Genomic DNA, 19,803 nt, shown 5'->3' on the forward strand with positions numbered 1-19,803 from the left:
CATGTTAAGTTCAAAAGTTCGTAATTTATTGACTGCCGTTTCCAAATCAAAATCGGCAAACTCTTTATCTTCTCTCATCAACACAGTGTACATTTCCCATTTCGGTGGAAGAGCATCAAGAAGTTTCTCTACTATCTCCTCTTCTTTGTAAACAATGGAGTAATTGCTGAGTTCGGTCATCAGGTGATAATATCTTGTGATGATATCATCAAGTGATTCATTTTTCAGATATTTGAACACCGAGAATTGGGTTTTTAGTAGCTTAATTTTGGATGCACGTATTCCCACATTACCTTCATATCGGTTTTCCAATGCTTCCCATAGCTCTCTAGCAGTTTTGTATTTCCTGAAGGTGTGAAGAATCTCTTGTGGAAGAGCCATGGTGATAGCCGCATGAGCTTTACTCTCTGCCTCATACATTTTTCTCTCCTCCTCATCCATCTTACTGTATTTCTTTATTTGATCACGACCCTCAAATAGGGGCGTCTTGAATGCACACCCACATCTTAGCATCTTGATATTTAACATATTGTTCAAACCGATCCTTCCAAGCCACGAAATCGGTACCCTTAAGCATTTTCGGTGCCTTAGTAGCTGAACCTGCTTCCACCTCCATTTTCACCAGTTCCGTAATATTTATAGAAGGCATCTTTGGAAGAAATACAAACGAGCACTCAAAGAAACCAAAAATAATTTTTTTTATTCTGAACAGTACTGTAGGCGAAGTTAATGATAACTTCGCTTAAGTCTTAACTTCGCTCGATTTATCAACTTCGCCTGATTAGGCGAAGTTGTAGATAACTTCGCTTAAGTTAAGCGAACTTGTGAGGTAGGCGAAGTTGTTAATAACTTCGCTTAAACTTATATCTTCGCCTAAACCCTACAAACAGTGGCGGCAACTTCGCCTGATGAACACAACGTTTTTGCAGGTTTGATTTTGACGTTTTGCGAGGTATGCGAAGGTGTAATGGGTTGTTTTTGGTGAAGTGAGGTGAGTAGGACACAAAAACTCGGTATTCCAACGTAAACTCGTCCCGCGAATAGTCGAACGGAACGATTTCTACACTCGTGTGATAATCCCGAACCACACAATCACGAGCAAAAGCTCTGATACCAATTGTAGGTTCCCAGCCGGATCTACACGGAATATCTCGTTCTACGTAGGTGCGGAATCCCTACGTAAGACGATACGAGCGTAGAAGACGATACACGTTAAACACAAGCAAACACACGTTACAATACTCAAAAGACACGTTGTATTGCAACTAATAACACGTGATTCACCGATCACAATTACACGTACTGAACAACTGATTGCATACAAGCCGTATCCCAACCTTAAATATACTTCGACAACTTCGCCTAACATGCTAGGCGAAGTTGTCACTAACTTCGCTTGTTCCACAAGTTCGCCTATATCAGGCGAACTTGTGAGACAAGTTCGCTTAAACATTAATACAAAAACCAAATAACACGATTACAGACACTAGATACTTAACTACTGACATCATGCACCAACAGAAGCCTTAGCCTACAAGCCGAGTTGGAGCCGACTAAGAATGAATATTTGGAGCCGGCTAACTAAATAGACACGTATCCCGAAGCCAGCTAAGAGTCAAAGATGCCGTTTAAATAACCATAGTTTAGCCGCCTTTAACACGTGTCGAATTTTTATTTGTTAAAGGTGGGACCAGTTTACTTTTCATAAAATTTCGTGCCCATAAAGTGGCGGCTAAGTCTTAGCCGCCTTAGCCGGCTTCGGTAACGTGTCAGTTGTTTATTGGTTAAAAAACCAATGATTAGAGACATGAAGACTATTTATAAAATAATTGTCAAACATGTCTATTTATGTAATTTTCCCGGAAAAAAATTGATGTACGGCACTTGATGGTAAGAATTAGAATCATTACGTTGTTATCACAATAAAACTAAAATAGAATTAGTTGGAATTAGTTTGAGGTAGGAGACGGCACAGATGTCAGTCAAAGGATACAAACGTTAGACGTTATCACCGCCCAATGGAATTATTAGTCACGTTGCCGCATAATCACACGTGTCTTGTCATCGACGTCACCACGTGGATCCTCCCTTGGCCATCAATTAATGGTGGAATAATCTAGTACTTTGAAGGCTAGAATCGTGTGCGGTGATCCCCATGTGAACCCCAATATATAGGCCTCCTCCGCCATTGAATTCCCATTTCATCGTATTTTTCAAGGAAGGAGATAGCAAATTATTAATTCAAAGAAATAAAAGTACCTTTAAAATCTCATCCGATTTTCAGTTATAAGTTTTGTTTATATTTTGTCTCCCGATCGATCATCCTTCCTTGTTATATGATCGTTATTAATAATCCAAAACGGTTACATTCGCCAAGCCATAATTTTCAATCCCAGAAAAACCCATCTTCAAAATCATCATCGCCTGTTTATTATTATTCTTATTCGAACAAGAGGGGTGCTTCAATTCCATTATTATTAATATTAATGGCTAAGGCCTCCGACACCGCTGGAGAAATCATGTTAACATCCGGAGCTAGCGGCCGTGTAACCGCGCTCTTATCAATGCACGTATTAAAAAGCTTTTTGATGCTCGTGAATGCCTTTTTACTATTATTGTTTTTTCCTTTCCGGGGACGGAAGAAGGGTGTGATCAAGGAGGAGATCGTTAGTGTTAATAATAATAATAATAGGAAAGGGGGGGTGCCGGTGATGAGAGTGCCGTGGAAGCGGAGTGTGGACAACGAGGTGGCCGCGCGTAGGGCGCTTGCAATTCGGATGGTGGCAGACGGCGGTGAGGCTTCCCGGAGGGATTATTCGCTTTTTCTGACTCCTAGAGGAGAGACCATGTTTACGCAATCCTGGACCCAAGTATCGGTTCAAACCAGGTCAGTTTTGTTCCTTTTACTTTCTCTACTACGGGTTTTATTTAAAGTTCAAATTGGAATTTTTGTCTAAATTCTCTTAAACATCAAATTAAAGGTTTTTCTTTGTTTGGAGATATTATTGATCTGACAAATAAAGTCATCCAAGTTGTCGTGAATTTTAATACAAAATGTTCATAAATTTCTCTTATTTGGATAAGAATGTGCAACCTTAATTGAATTCTTTTTTTTTTTTCCTTATAAAAAAGAAGATTTAATAATCCTGGATTTATTGCTAAACAACGGATTAGTTGGAATAAAGGATTATATTCTAACTCTCTGATTGATAAATTCGATGATATGGCGGGCATTAAAACTGTCTTTTTAACCATCCATTCTAGATAAAAGAATAAAGAATTTCCAATTATACTACTTTTTAATTCAATGGCTATTATTTTTTAAAATTGTTTTTCAGAACGTTACTTCCAATGTTTTTTAACATTACTTATTGTAATCAAGTGAACCAACAAAACCAATTGTGCATGTACCCTTACTATAGAAGTTCGACTTTTAAAAACCTATTTTCTCATTGTTTGTTATTCCTATATTGAGAAACATTCAAAATTGCAATGCCAATTAATTTGGTATTTATAATGAAAAAAACAAGTATAAATCCGTTAACGTCAATGTATTTTAGAACTTATGCTATTTGAATCTTGAATATATATATTGTTTTTATGTCATTAACTTGTAAAATATTTTAAAAATAATATGCATCGGAAATAGTTGGACTTGAGGATGCAAATGGAGTCGCATTGGAAATAGTTCTTAACCGAAAACGTGAATTAGAGAAAAATATAGTTGGCTTTGTGATTTTTAGATTTGTTTTATATATGTTTGGTCTTTGTGTTTTTTTAATTTGAATTATGTAAATTTTGTTTTTAGTGAAAGTTTTGTTTGTGTGAATAATTATTTTATTAGTAATTTTTAATTAAAATGGTTTAGAGTGATTGAAAGTAGTGGTGCTAGCCCTTAGGGTAACTGAGGTAAAACTGAAATAGTGGTGCTTGATTAGTCGGGTCTTATAATAGTTTAAAATGTTGAAAGATACACCCCTACCACCATAAGTTTGGAGAGAGAACTGATTTTGACAAATAATATCATAGAAGTTGTAGTGAATCTGAATACAAAATGATTGTTTTTTTGTGTGCTGTTCCTAAGTTTCTATGATTTGGATAAGAATGTGCAACCTTTATTGAACATTTTTTCTAAAACAAATATGTGATAATGCTGGATTTATTGGAATATAACGGAGTAGTAGAATAAAGCTAGGATTATACTCTAACCGTCTGGTCGATAAATTCAATTCAAGTGTGCATCAAAATTTTCTTTTAACCATTCATTCTAAATAAAGGAATAAAACTTTTTTAACTGTCTTACTTTTAAAATTGTTTTTCTGAACGTTACTTTCAATGTTTTTAATTGGACATTACTTATTGTAATCAAGTGAACCAACCAAACCAATTTTGTACGTATGTTAATTTTTTTTATTTTTTTGTCATTTTTATAAATTAACTGATTTATGTAGAAACTTAGTTATTATGTCATCACCTTTTTATTTATAATAATTACTTGCAATTGGCATGGCCGGTTCCAAGAATTAAAGAAAAAAAAAATTGGACCGAATGCGAAAAATATTTTGGGCCTTAAGTAAAAAAAATATTTTGTTGAGTTAGACAATTTAATATTTAAATTAGCTTCCTTGATTATGATTTTGGTTGTCCAAAAAACTAATGTATAAAAATAGGCTTAAACATGTTTAAAAACAACAACCTTTTGCTTAAGATTCATACCTCTTTGCACTATACCAAGTTAGTTGTTATGTAACTGTATTTAAACATTAAATATACTATTGTTTTTCATAACAACACATATATTTAAAAAAAACAATTCGGGCCTAGCAAGTAGTCGGACATATGGCCGTCGACCACTCAACCCCATGCCATGGTTGTAAATTATATATCAGATTTGTTTTTGTTTTTGTTCTTGTTTTTGTTTTGTAAGATGAACTTCATAAAACACACGCGAAAACCACCCAATCTGATGGAGAAAGGGGCCGCCAAACTACATCACATCAAATACATATTTCAACAAGACTTTCAATTTCTATGTTTGCTTTTGTGTCTATTACTAAACCATAAAAAGCTAATCGCCTTCACATCCGCTACAATCTCTACCACCTTGCATCGTTTATCGTCAAAGACCCTCTCGTTTCTCGCTCTCCAATCCACCAACAACAAGTCATAACCACTCCTCTAATAATTTCCTTTCGCAAAGGAGATAATCCTTCCATCCTATGCATCTCCACCACATCTTTTTAGCTAAATGCAAAAAAAATTTGGTAAACCACACCACCTTAAAATACCCTCCCAAACTCCCATAGAAAAACACAACCGCCGAACACATGATCCACTGCCTCCTCACTCTCGTCGCAAAAAATACACAAAGTATTACCAATGTCAATATTTCTTATACTTAACACCGTCTTTGTAGGCAAGAGATCCTAATGCTCTCCACATGAATATATTACATTTATCCAGTAGCCACTTGCACCACTCAAGAACATAATCACCACTTCCCACATTAATTCCGGACAACAAACCTCTTACCGCAGCCACGGAGAAACACCGATCAGCGTCCCCTTCCCATCTCCAATCATCCACACACATGTTAAGCGAAACTTGAAGAATGAGTTCCGATAACTCCTTAAACTCTTCTAATTCAGTCTCTGAGGCCGATTCTGTCTTCCACGACCAGTTCATCGAAGAACCAAACTCCGACCGTATTAAAATATCGGACACCATGCACATCTTCCTAGCTTCCAATTTAAAAAGTCTCGGAAATCTTTCCATCAAACTCCTATCCGAAATCCATGTATCAACCCAAAACCTCACTGACCTCCCATCCTTCACTTTGCATGAGATTAACTGGTTAAAGAAGGAATCATGCATATTTAATATGTTACTTTCCTTCACAATATTAGACCATACACTAGTCAAACTAGACTTCACAAGGTAATCATCCCATTTCCTATTAGATCCATGAAAACCCCATCACATCTACCACTCGTTTTACCTCTTGCCATTCTACACCAACGCCCATCATGGTGGACTTATTTATATTTATCTTCAATCCCGAACAAAGATAAAACACCCTCAATATTCGCTTCAAATGAAGGAAGTTAAATCTTGACCACTCTCCAAGGACCATAACATCATTCGCGAATAAGTGGGACGCACGTGGACCTCCATTAGGAAGGGTAATGCCATCAAAAGCACCCACGCATACTGCTCGTCTAAACAAATCCGAAAAGGCCTTCATAACTATAAAAAACAAAAAAGGTGATAAAGGATCCCCTGTCTTAAACCTTTCTCACAACCAAACTCAAATGTCGGAGCTCCATTCCCAAGAATAGAGGATCTGGCGGACTCTAGGATACCATAAATCCACTTGCATCAGATTGGAGGAAACCCCATTTGAGTCATGATATCCAGAAGAAAACTCCAAATAACATTATCATACGCCTTTTCAAAAATTAATCTTGAATAAAAAACACTCCTTGCTAGCTTTCTTAGCCCACGACAACATTTCATTTAAAATAAGAGGGCCATCCAATATGAATCTCCATTCAAGAAAGTAAACTGAGATTCCGAAATAATACTATCAAATGCCGGTTTCAATCTCGTTGCTAGGATTTCGATATTGCCTTTACTAATTACCCCCAATAAGATTGATCGGCCTGTAATCTCCAAGCCATGTAGGGTCGTTGCTAGGATTTCGATATAGCCCACTGCCTGGTATCCAAACTCTTTCAACAACCTCCGCAATGATATCAAAATCTTGAAATCTCTCACCCTACCCACCAAGGCCAGATCATAACAATGTACAAACACCCAGTCCTTACTATCAATCCTAATCGTTTGGACTTCAAGACGTTGTTTCTTATTACAAACCACATCACAAAAGGATACATCACCAATCTTCTTCTCCCCCAACGGTTTATCTACCACAGGGCGTTTCTCGACATATTTTTCTTCTACACGCACCTTTTCTCCATCTACAAACCTCACAATAGCAATGAAAAGTTTGCATGTTCCCAACCAAACATCACACATCTCACCCTCTAGCCGCTTTGGATCTGACACTTTCCGAAAAGATACAAAACCAAACCGTTTCCCAATCTATCCAATTTCCTCCCTCGCTATATACGTGTCTTCAATCTCCCCATATTCTTTCAACACTCGAACCAGATCCGCTGATGAACAGTTCCCTGGAAGATTTAATACGAAAATTTTGTTACCACGACATCCCTCTTCGAGTGTCTTCCATTCCTCAGAGCCTTGTTTTTCTTGAAAGGGACACCATACCATACGTTTTCCTTAATACGAGATCTTGCCGCCGTCATTCCGAAAAAACATGATAGAAACCCTAGTGCCCGTTTTACACAATATATATATCAAATTTGTTATCAATCAAGTTTCGTATATATAAACATTTTTTGTTTCTTTAATGTAACAATAGAGAAAATATATATTTTTAAGCAAAGGGGGTGCTGCTAAACATACCCCACCCTCATCCATTTTTACTAAATATACCCTCTCCCTTAGGTTTTACATTAATACGATTTAGACCTCTCTATCCTTATGGGGTAGAGGTAAGGCTGTCTACATCTTACCCTCCTCAGACCCTACCATAGCTTTGCTATTGGTGGGATATAATGAGTACGATGATGATGAGACATTTTTGTTGTTTTTTTTTTGTTATTTTGTTATCTTTTATTATCATTATTATTTTTATAAAAACATTTTTATTCTATTTTTATTTATCAACTTTTTTTTTCTATTTATCTTTTTATGTATATTTAAAAGCCTTTAATAAAAACATATTTTTTCTTACTTAGAAAAAAGTTTTTTTTTCTTATCTAATAAACATTGTTTTTCTTGTTTTAAAAATTTGTTTTTTTTTCTATACTTGTTTTAATATTTTTGAAGAGCGTTCTTTTTTAGTTTACATTTTTTATAAAAAATCATATTAGTTTTATAAAAAATCATATTTATCTACATCACAAAAGGATACATCACCAATAACATACAACTTGATAAACAAATTTGGCTCTTTTCTCAAGTAACATTAACTCATGTATCCAAACCTAACAAAAAAAAATCTAATTGTTTTGAATATGCATTTTATAAAAATAAAAATAAAAAACTAGCTATAGAAAACATACAAAACTTTTTAATACATGTAAAAAAGTAAACAAACTTTTAATAAGATCTTAATAAAATAAAATAATAAAATCAACAACAAGAATATATAAAAAATTGTAAAACATAATTGAAAACTTAATACAGTTTTTTTATTTGATATTTTAAAAGATTTATAAAATAAAATAAGATAGACTATCATGTCAATTACAAATGTTAAGGGCAAATTAAAGTTTAGGGGGAGGGGGGGTGTATGGTTAGCAAGGGAGGGGAGTACATTTAGCCTGACCCTAAACGAAATACTCCCTTGTTTAAAAAGTTTTGAACTTTCTATAAATAACAACAGTTCATAAATTGAAAATGTAAATGTTGCCACCTCTATTTTAGATACTTATCTAATATATTTTCTTAAAATTTAAGTGCATAAAACTCTGGCAATCATTAGACCAAAAATTAATTTTGTTTTCATCTATAACTTGCAGAGCGCTAGTGGTACTTTTGCACGGACTCAATGAACACAGGTAAGCCTTTTAACTTTCTTTTATGGATAGAATTACACTTTTTTTTTAAATAGTAATTAATAGATCTGATCCTTGCCGTTTCCACTTTGGTGGGGGGTGGAAAAGTGGGGTGTGTAAATTTCGTGGTCAATGGTGCAATCCTCAGAGTGTACGATATATTAGCTGTTAATAATAATAATAATAATAAATAGATCGGGTCCTTTAACATGGTGATTTTGTTTAAACAATTGGCATTGTCTATTAACAGTGGCAGGTATGATGAATTTGCAAAGCTGCTGAATGCACATGGATACAAAGTTTACGGAATGGATTGGGTTGGTAAGTTTAGAATTTTTGCATCTGTCTAATATATTATTCCGTTGGATGCTTACCTTTTGAAATTATCTTCATTTATTCTCTTGTCACAATCTGGGTAGAGTAGTTATTTTCATGCTTCGTATATAGAGTTGGTGAAGTGTTTTTTAAATAATTATCTAATCTAAACTTATTTTGACCAGAATATTTGTTTAAAAACCAAACTTATTTTGAGACATTTTTTTGGGGTAGAGGGTTAGAAGTTGTCCAACTATGCATCATTATATTTGAATATTGCAGGAGTGAAATATTTTGGACGCCCATTGGTGCCAAAGCTCATCCTGTTATGTAAGCATATTATCTGAGTCATTCCGTTTGGTACTTGTATATGAAAATCGTTGATCAAAATGAAAAAAATGACCGTTATGCCTTGGAGTACCTGCTCCCCAAGTCCTACCACGATGATCATGTGAAATACGTGTCTAATATTTCTTTTTGAAATTTCAAAGACACCCTTTTGTTTGATTTTTTTTATGAAAAATGGGAATTAAATCATGAGGGCATATGGATTTGTGTTCGCTAACTTTTTCGGTTTTGTCCTCGCAAATGTAGATATGATCAGCCGTCGGGAATATTATATAGCGTTAACTTGATTTTGTTCTTTTAACATAGAGAAATTAAGCACATGTGATCTTTGTGTGTTAATTTGCATATTTTTACATTTTTGCTTAGGGCATGGCGGTAGTGATGGACTTCATGCATATGTTCACTCGCTTGATGATGCTGTTATTGATACGGTAACCTTCTTTTTTATTTATTTCATTCAACTGGAGACCGATTACTTGGCATGATAGTTTTAAATGAAAGTTCATCAAGTTACTATATTGAACGCCTTTTTGGCGGTAGTGAAAGACTTCATGCATATGTTCACTCCCATGCTGAATGCACGTTTGTGTTAATGTGATTGACGGATCCTTATCTTTTCAAACATTATGCAGAAAGCATTTATATTGCACGTGTTGGCTGAGAATCCGGGGCTTCCATGTTTTTGCTTTGGGCACTCTACTGGCGGAGCCATCATTCTTAAGGTGTATTTATATTGTTATATTAAACGGGCCTAGGGTTGTAAATGATCAAAGCCAAGCCCGAGCCAAGTAGAAATGTTGAAATTGAGCTCCACTCGTAAAAAGCTTCAGTTGGATACTGACTCTTAGATCCACCTCGTTTTTTTTACAAAAAAAAGAGTTTAATTCTATAATTTTACGGTTATTCATATATAAAAGGAAAAATAAAATATTATTTTAATCGTACAATAATGCGTAACTAATAAACTTCAAAATCATATATATATATATACCTATATATATATATATTTGAGCTTTAATTTAAAACTGAACAAGCTAGCCAACGAGCTGAGCTTACCTTGGCTCAGGCTCAGGCCGATTTACAAACCGAGCTAGCTTAGCCTGTTCACAAACGAGCCAATTTTGAATGAGTCACAAGCCGCGGGCTTTTTTAAGTAACCCTAAACAAACCGCAAAGGCCTCAAGATAATCTTCAAATTTTAAAATTAAGAAATGCATGTTTGACATGAATCTTTTTTCATACTGTGTTTGTTACTTGTAGGCCGCACTGGACCCAAAAATCAAAAAGTCAATAGCCGGCGTTGTGTTGACATCCCCTGCTGTTGGAGTACAGCCTTCCCATCCGATATTTGTGGTAACATAACCTCTTTTTCAACATCAGCATTATATTATTATTATGGTTATTATTCTTATTATACTCAAAAGAGTTAATTACATGGATGGTCATGTGGTATGTTGTATTTCAGTTTTGATACCATGTTCTTAAGAACTAAACCTTTAGTCTTCGCTAATAGCCATGCTATTTTTGGTCATTGGGGCTAATAGGCGTCAAAAAGTTCTCTTAAATTTTTATAAAATGACCATTTTACCCCCTTACACTTTAACACACAACAAAAAAATTAGGAATATATTAACGCCCAAAGACGATCTCCTCTTTATGAAGCCTATTTTGCAAGCTTCTTCTTGCTCCTTCGCTGTCCCTTTTATTATTTCTTTATTACAAGGAGTATAATAGTAATTTCATTAAAATTTTTCAAAAAGCTCGCATAACGGTCAGAAAACAATGAGAATCTTAAACCGTAGAAAGGGGTATAATTGTCTTTTTTTATCAAAAAATTTAACATCTTTCAAAAGTATTATGGGTTGGCATATAGTGAGAACCAAACCGGTGATGTGATCTCTAATAACGGGGACTAAAACCGCAATACGGACATAACAAATGACTGTATTTTCAGAAGATTGGGACTAAAACCATTATAGTAGATAACTTATTGGTTCAATTAACTATAATCATTATTATTTATTTTCTTTTTAAATTTTTGTTCTGGATCTATAAATTCATCTACAGATACTTGCACCAGTTTTCTCCCTCTTATTGCCTAAGTTCCAATTTAGTGCTGCAAACAAGAAGGGTAGCACAGTCTCTCGCGATCCAGCAGCACTAGTCGCTAAATACTCAGACCCATTGGTTTACACAGGATCGATTCGGGTCAGAACCGGTCACGAGATTCTAAAGATCACATCTTATTTGCAGCAAAATACCCGCAAACTAAAAGTACCATTTTTTGTCCTTCACGGGACAGATGACACCGTGACTGATCCAGATGCATCTTTGAAGCTTTACAAAGAAGCATCATCTGAAGACAAAACCATTAAGCTTCTTCCGGGTTGTCTGCACGATTTGCTGTTTGAACCCGAGCGGGAAGAGATTAAGCGGGAGATAATCGAGTGGTTAAATAGCAGAGTGTGAGTATGTTGATACTCAGTTTGTTTGTTTGTTGTGTAATTGAAATAAGAAATGGGGTCTAGTGATTTGGGTTGCAAATGATGTGCAATGAGTTGGTGGTTTCTGGGGAGAAAATGGTCTCATGCGCAATGTATTTTGTACATATTGTACTATGATTCTTTATGAATCGTTGACATTTCTGTTATTCATGCCATCTGTGTTAGTGGCCAAATCAATGAAAACAGCTGTTCCGAGTTAAAAGCAAGACTATTTATAGGTCCTTTCTTTGTCTCATATTAATGAAAATTGAAAATTTCATTCTATCAAGTCTATTAACTTATATATAAAAAACTAGGTTATTAACCCGTGTGTTCCACGAGTGGAAATATAAAAATCATCAATTAAACACATATGTTTTGTAATGTGTTTTTTTGAGACACAACATGATTTATAATTGCAAGTCATTTTAAAATGGAAACATAATATAGAAACACATAAATTACAAAAAATGACATCATATTTATATTTCTTCTATATTATGTGTACAAATAACTTTTAATACAAATATACATAAACTGAAACAATGATATGCGATATAGTGGATGATACAAATAATAAAAATACAATAATTTGTAGCTCAAACTCAGCTTAAAACTGAACATATTAACTTGGTATTACATGAGATAAAAATATGAATATACAACTTTTCTTTTATCAGAAGCTGTATTCTCCATACATACACACCACTATAAAAGTAGTATAAAAGACAATAGGTTCCGGATTTGTTGTCAAATTACTAAAATACCCTTCAAATATTAGTGAAAATACAAGATACCTACTCATTATTTATGAAACTGCCATTGGGACCAATTTGTATGTGCTTATGATCTGCAAGTCCTTTAATTTATTACTCAAATGTATATGTTAAACGAGTTTTATTCATCAAAAATACAAAGGAAAACTAAAGAAATACTTTTCGAGCTTTGGTAAATTAACAACAAATGTCCTACCCTGCAACAAAAACAATTACAAAAGACATAATATTGTCGACCATTTGCTGATGAAATACATATTGTGTGTAAACACAAAAACAACCACACACGTGCAATGTGTGTGTGTGTGATAAAACAAATAAGATTTAAAATACTTACAAATGTTGAATGTAAATAAATGATGAAATATTGTAGTACGAAGTAGGTTGCAAAAGATTTGCAATTTGCATAATAGATAAGTGTCAGGTATATTATATACTTCATAACGTGGGTGAGTTAAATTTGGAATTTATGATACATTTACAATACATATCAGTTACAAGATTAATATAAAAAAATAAAATAAAATTTTTATTTATGGAAAAGTCAATATACTATTTAGGTATGTTTAAAGCAATAATAAAAACTTTATTTTTATGGAAATGCCAAAACAATTTTACAATTACAAATTAAAATTTAATAGAATGCTTAATTAACAACTTTGGGTTGTTAGGTCTAAATTAGGAAAAATTTTTAATTGATTTTTAGATATTTCAAATAAACTATATTTAAGTTTCGTTAAAGTGTTTTTTATTAACTATCAAAACTTTTGAAATATAAAGTTTCTAAGATTTTCTTTTCCGTCTTCTAAATATAAGTCAATGCACAACATAGTACTAATATTACCTAAATATAATATTCAAATTATGTTTTTTCTTCCTAAATTGCAGATAAACTATTAACAAGATTATTAATCAAAATTTAATGAAGTTTGTAATTCTAGTAGGTTAGTTACAAATTTTTATAAACAGAAATTTCAAAACAAAATTTTAAATATGTAAACCGGTAAAATGAAGCATGTATTTAGCTAAGTAGTTACTTGGTTTTGTATAATTGGTCAAATTTTATTATTTTTGGGTCAACATTTTTAATTATATGTTAAAAAAATTAAACATTAAACATCAACATTATATGATTATCCATGTCTAGTAAAACGAACATTATGAGATGATTATGTAATCAATAATTTTGAGATGATTATGTAATCAATAATTTAATTGCAACCATGCACCTTTTTATAAAAAATAGTAATTTGTTAAATTATGTTTTTCCTTCCTAAGTTATAGATAAAATACTAATAAGATGATTAATCAGAATTTAATCAAATCCAAAAATTCTGGTATGTCAGTTACAAATTTTTACAAACTGGAATTTCAAATTTATATATAAAAATTTAAGGTAATATCTCATAGAATAGTAACAACTTTCAAAAGTGTTTTAATTAGGTCACCAATGCATATTTTTCTCCAAATGGGTCATCTTCAAATCGAGTCTTACCGATTTTTTTGTGCGTCAAGAAAGAAATGAAGGATAAGATGTGGGGGTCGGAATTTCCAATATATTTAGTTACATTTTAAAAAAAAATTAAAAAACATTAATTATTTAAAAATTCAAAAATAAAAAATAAAATTCACGTCGCCACTCAACGTCAACATAAAAAAAGATAAAAAGATTTCCAATGTGAAACAAAAAAGAAAAACGCTAAAAAACATGTTAAAACCGTTAATTTAATAAAACATGAAAATTGAGTAAGTTAATTGGAACACTTTTTTTAAAGTTGAGTGACCTAATTAGAACACTTTTAAAACTTGGTTACTATTCTATGAAGTTGCCCCAAAATTTAAATATGTAAACTTCTAAAGTGATTCATGTAATTAGCTAATTAGTCATTTGGTTTATATAATTGGTCAAATTTGACTAATATTTGGTCAAAATATGTAATCATATGTTACAAAAGTTAAACATCAACAAAATTCATAACAATTGGAATTAAATTGTTGGAAGTAGTGACTACAACATTAATGTTGATCTAATCAATCAAATTATTAAGAAACTGATGGGCATTAGTTTATTTGATGTCAACAGTCTAGTCATTAGATTCTTTTTGAATAAGAAGTTGATGAGCATTGGTGTTGTCTTTGAATATGTATTGACATAATGAAAATGACGGTGACTACAACATTAAAGTTGATCAGAAAAATCAAAAGTAATGATGAAATTAAATGGTTAGCATAAGTCACACAGAAGTGTCAAACATGTGACAAAAAGCCGGATAACTCATTTGCTAAAAAATTGATGAGAAAAACAAACATTAGAAAAAAATATATAATTAAGACAAACTACACTTTATTATTAAGAAGCCATAATCATCTGTTAAAAATATTTGATAATAATAAATATATATGAAATATTTATACATAGCCTATTCAAAAGGAGGTTTAGAGTTAAAAAAACAATGAACGTATAATTTATAGCTAAACTCAACCCGAACCCGTTCATACTAAACTCAAACCCACAAATGTAGGGCTGTAAACGAACCGATCGAACACGAACAAGGCATTGTTCATGCTCGTTCGTTAAGAAAATATTGTGTTTACGAACGGTTCATGAACAGTTACCGAACGATATTTTATGTTCATGTTCGTTCATTAAGAAAATTAATGTGTTCACGAACGGTTCACGAACACAAACGAACACAAATAAAATCGGTAGAGGCTAGAGAATAAAACCGATGTATTCATCAATTTGAATATTGAAAGCCCGCAAATGAATCAAATGAACACGAACAAGGGCATATTCGTGTTCGTTCATTTAACTTTATAATTAATCGAACAAATATTTATATTCATGTGCATTTATTTAAAAATGGACATTTGTGTTCGTTTATATTCGGTTTTTTAAAATCTAAACAAACATAACTAAACAAAGATAAACGAACATAAATAAACATATATGAACTAATGTGAATGAACACAAACAAACATAAACAAACTTAAATATGAAAACACATAAATGAACGCAAATTAACAAATATAAAACCTTTAAGCAGATGACATATCCAGATGATATTTAATTATTTTCTATTAATACATAAACGAACATAAACGAACGTTCATGAACATAAATGAACGAACGGAACATGTGTTCATGTTCGTTCATTTAATTAAACCAACACAAATTATGTGTTCATGTTCGTTCGTTTATTAAATAAACGAACATAAACGAACTTCCCGCCGAACGGTTCACGAACAGTTCACCGAACGTTCGGTTCGTTTACAGGCCTACACAAATGCAAACAATTATATCAAAATAAAATAATTGTATAGAATAATAAAACAATAATTTTTTGTTCTCAAATAAAATATGAGATTCTTTATACGTAAGGTTGTAAATGAATCTTTCTTTTTAAACTTTTATTATTTTTTTCAAACAAAAGTTATTAACTTTACTAAAAGTGGCCACAAGCAACTTATAAAAATTAGGATCTCATTCATTTTAAAACAGTTATCTAGGTTTAATAAAACAATTGCGCATTTTCACATTATGAATCTTAGCCCTCCCTTGTTACGTTCAAAATATAAGAACTTTTGAGTTTTCTATATAGAACATATATATAAACATCGATTATGTATACTGTAAGTAAAGATTTAAAAGAAACCGTATCATAAATATGGGGTTTCACCCTTCCAGCAACAATTTTGATAGTAAAATTATAAACCAATTAATATCTTTTCATTAAAAGAAAGGTTAGGTGACCTTAAACAGTAGCATTTAAAAACAACTATGTTGAGTTTATAATAATAATGTGGTTCGATTTGTTACCAAGTATGAGAACATAATTAATAGGAAGAATTGACGGCTTTGTGTTGATATAACCAAGATGATCGTTGGTGTCCAATCGGAAAGAACACAAGTGATGGTTGCCAAATTCTAGTGGTCGTCGAAATACGCGTCGAATCAGTAGTGATAAAGCGGAGAGTTCAATGAGGTGTGTAGAACACAAATGCTTATACCATATTTAAAGCCATGTGTAGGAACCCATATATATATAAATGGTTTAAAATAATTTAATTCAAATCATGATTTCTTTTTTGGTAAAGAAGCCAAAAAGGAAGGAGCCAAAATTTATAAGGGAGTCAAAACATATTAAAAATTCAAGCATTAATTCAAACAAAACGTAGAGTTCATGTAAATTAATAAATCGTTGACCAATGATCATAAGTATGAAGTTATTGATTTTCATTTTAAAATAACTACCATTTTAATTTATTTTTGAATTATTTAATTGTAAAGAAATTCTTAGAAGTGGTTGTTATATATGAAAACAATATGCTTTAACCAATAGGAAGATGCCAAATGAACATAAACTCTATTGATTTAATAGTATATATAGATGCATAAACAAAAAAAAGAATGTGCTCGATGATTTTATTTATTTATTTTTTCAACTTACGATATATTAACATTTTACGGCGAACTTGAACTTATCTTATAGTTTTTATGTCTTTATTAGCACATTTTTTTTTTCACTCAAAATGTCACTTTATTAGGGACTTCATAGAAACATCCAAACGATTTACAATGAAGTGGCAGGTAAGCGGGCAACAAGCTGCGCCGCAACCCCCTTTTGGATAGCAAACCCAATCTGACTAAAAACAAAGTTTTGATTCTTATGGGCTGATACGTTACTATACGCAATTTTCTGAACCCTATAGCACATTTATCCGGATCGAACGCGAGTTATACCGAAGAGGCAACTAGTCTCTTACCAATGGATTAAAGCCTCAATGATAATTTATTATCATATATTTTAAAATTGAAACTTTATACCTGAGTCATATTCATTGTTTGTTTTGATTGTGCTTTAGTGTTTGTATCTTTTCCATTAGGTTATTGTACAATGTTCTCATGCATCTTCTTCCACGTGCTTAAAACTTGACATTTGGCGTCTTCAACTTTACACCGGCCTTGTTACTTAATTTCCTTCTTTTACCTTTTACTCCGTTGATCTCCTAACCTTTAGTTCTTTGTCTCAGACAAGGGTTTCTACGGTGAAGTGGTTACACCGTCTTCAACCACCACCACCGCCACTACCATCTTCTTCACGGTCTTCAACTGCCACTGTCATCTAAACTATAATCTTTAACATGCGGTTGTGTTACTACTTATTCGTGTTTTAGTGGTGGTGTGGATGGATTTGGAAACCTAGATGGTGTGGTGAACGAGAGGTCTGGTGGCCGGTCCTGTTGCCGTTGGTACGGCAGTGGCATGGCGGTGTCCCACGAGTGACCTATATTGCAGCCTCGAATTATTTCATTCACATTTCAAGTTTTTTTTGGTATTTAAGCACCATGTTATAACTTTCCGATAACTAATTTAAAGTTTTGTTATATATCTTTTACATTTTGTTTGAATTTTACGCCTTTAATATAAAACTGCATTCAGTTTTGGTGCAGAATTTTTTTTTTTTTGAAATTTGGTTAGAATTATATATTTGATCTTTTTATAGTAAAAAAAGGTTGTTTGGGGACACACATATCTATTAACATGTTAAAAAAAAGCATACGCAAATTGGCTTAAACGATCATTTTGAGTTAACTATATTTTGGTTCAACAACAAAATTGTTAGCGGAGACAAGTGTTAGTCACGGTTTTGCATCTAGGTCTTTGTTTAATGTATTTTGGATATTAGTTAAGGTATTAAAGGTATTTTGGTAATTGTATAAGGCACATTCGCCATATGTGTCCGCATGTCTTAAGTCTTTATTCGTTGGGGGATGTTAATGGATGAGACTAACGTATGCGATCATTCGTTATGTTGGCTAATAGACTTAATGTATTGATAGCGAATGAGGCTCGAATGAGCTCATCGTCTATAGATATACCCTTTAACTTATTTTATTTAATAACAGTTCTTATTTTTTCATCATTCACTCCGTTACTTTGCCCAAATATTCTCACATTACACATAGTTACACACACTAAAGTAATCAAGCATAATCGTATTCATATCGAAGATTAGATCTTAACGTAATGAATCGTATCGATCAGATCACGGTTCCCCAAGTGGTATTAGAGCCTATGCCTGGTTGAATACGGGTTTGGATTGAATTTCAATCAAATTCATTAGTAACTGGACTGTTAATTGTATCGAAATTGATATACAGACTGTCTGTTCTTAAAATCGATCAATTAAGGTACTGAATCATGATAACTGGACTTGATTTAGACTTAGGATTGTTCGGAATGATTCAATTGTCATATGGACAAGTTTAATTGTATTGTTTTTCCGTGATTTATTGAAATCAGTATACTCAGGAAACTACTCTTCGAGTTAAGTGTATTTTGTTAAATTGGATTGGATTTGAGTGGTATGTGATGTTATGACTGGTTTGTTGAGGTTCGGATTTGAATTACGAGCTGATTGAGTGGTTGTTTGTGTGAATTGGCGGTGATTTGAATGTCTTTGGACTAGTTAGCAGTGGTTTGGAATTGGTTTGAATCTAGAAATGATGAACTCGACGAATGTTCATTCGTTAATTTCTTGAACGCATTCTTTATTTTCAAGCTTCATTCGTTAGACGGTTATTAAGTTGTTGTAACCGTTTATTACAGTTGTTTAACCACCTTTTCGTTACAGTGTTCCTCATTCTTTCATTGTAACCTTCATTCGCTACACACTCATATGTCATTATTCATACACTTGAACAATGTCATTTAGGTCATTCATTCGTATTGTTATATTCATTTTAACGTACCAATTTAATCACTCATTCATTAGCTTACTTATTACCCAATTTACCTTATTCGTACTCAATTCATTCGTTACACAAACATTTCTCATTCATTACTATAGCGTTTCTCATTCGCTATAGATAACTTTCACATATTGTCGTCTTACACCCTAAAATTTCAAAATTGACAGTTTTCACCCTTAAACTTTCATTATGGCAAATTTTAATGCTTTTGCTTCCCGAACGCTCTCATGCATAAAATGTTGAATTTGGATTTAGAGATCGGGTCTCACACTAAATGCCCGAGGCTCATGAACTTATATGATTTTCCTAAATGGGAACCGAGGTTTAGAGCTCATTTGGGATCTATCCATCCAGACTATATGCAAAGTTTGGATATTGTGCATAACTGCACACTCACACGATCTTTGCCGACAGATAGGAGCATTCGGTGGAACCGGTGAACCACACTTGCTTCTGGATAGATGTGTGGGACAGAGGGCT

The 19,803-nt window shown here is 32.9% G+C and overlaps 1 protein-coding gene across 1 annotated transcript; it reads left to right on the forward strand.

Moving 5' to 3' along the window:
- The first annotated feature begins 2,505 nt into the window (after window positions 1-2,505).
- On the forward strand, window positions 2,506-11,983 carry LOC143603457 (uncharacterized). Its single transcript, XM_077080240.1, has 7 exons — window positions 2,506-2,887; window positions 8,610-8,648; window positions 8,896-8,966; window positions 9,675-9,739; window positions 9,941-10,030; window positions 10,569-10,661; window positions 11,376-11,983. The coding sequence occupies exons 1-7, from the start codon at window positions 2,520-2,522 to the stop codon at window positions 11,775-11,777; spliced, it is 1,128 nt and encodes a 375-aa protein (XP_076936355.1). The 5' UTR covers window positions 2,506-2,519; the 3' UTR covers window positions 11,778-11,983.
- The last annotated feature ends 7,820 nt before the right edge of the window (window positions 11,984-19,803 follow it).

Source organism: Bidens hawaiensis, unplaced genomic scaffold, assembly GCF_021521415.1.
Source record: "Bidens hawaiensis isolate Kalapana, Puna unplaced genomic scaffold, B.hawaiensis_p1.1 tig00061719_1, whole genome shotgun sequence".
NCBI classification, from domain to species: domain Eukaryota; kingdom Viridiplantae; phylum Streptophyta; class Magnoliopsida; order Asterales; family Asteraceae; genus Bidens; species Bidens hawaiensis.

What these genes read in the sequence shown, in the direction of transcription:
- LOC143603457 (XM_077080240.1), top strand. Translation starts at nt 2,520, where the DNA reads ATGTTAACATCCGGAGCTAGCGGCCGTGTAACCGCGCTCTTATCAATG. An exon ending in CACGGACTCAATGAACACAG is followed by an intron (nt 8,649 to 8,895) that starts GTAAGCCTTTTA and finishes GTCTATTAACAG; the next exon opens with TGGCAGGTATGATGAATTTG. An exon ending in GCGGAGCCATCATTCTTAAG is followed by an intron (nt 10,031 to 10,568) that starts GTGTATTTATAT and finishes TGTTACTTGTAG; the next exon opens with GCCGCACTGGACCCAAAAAT.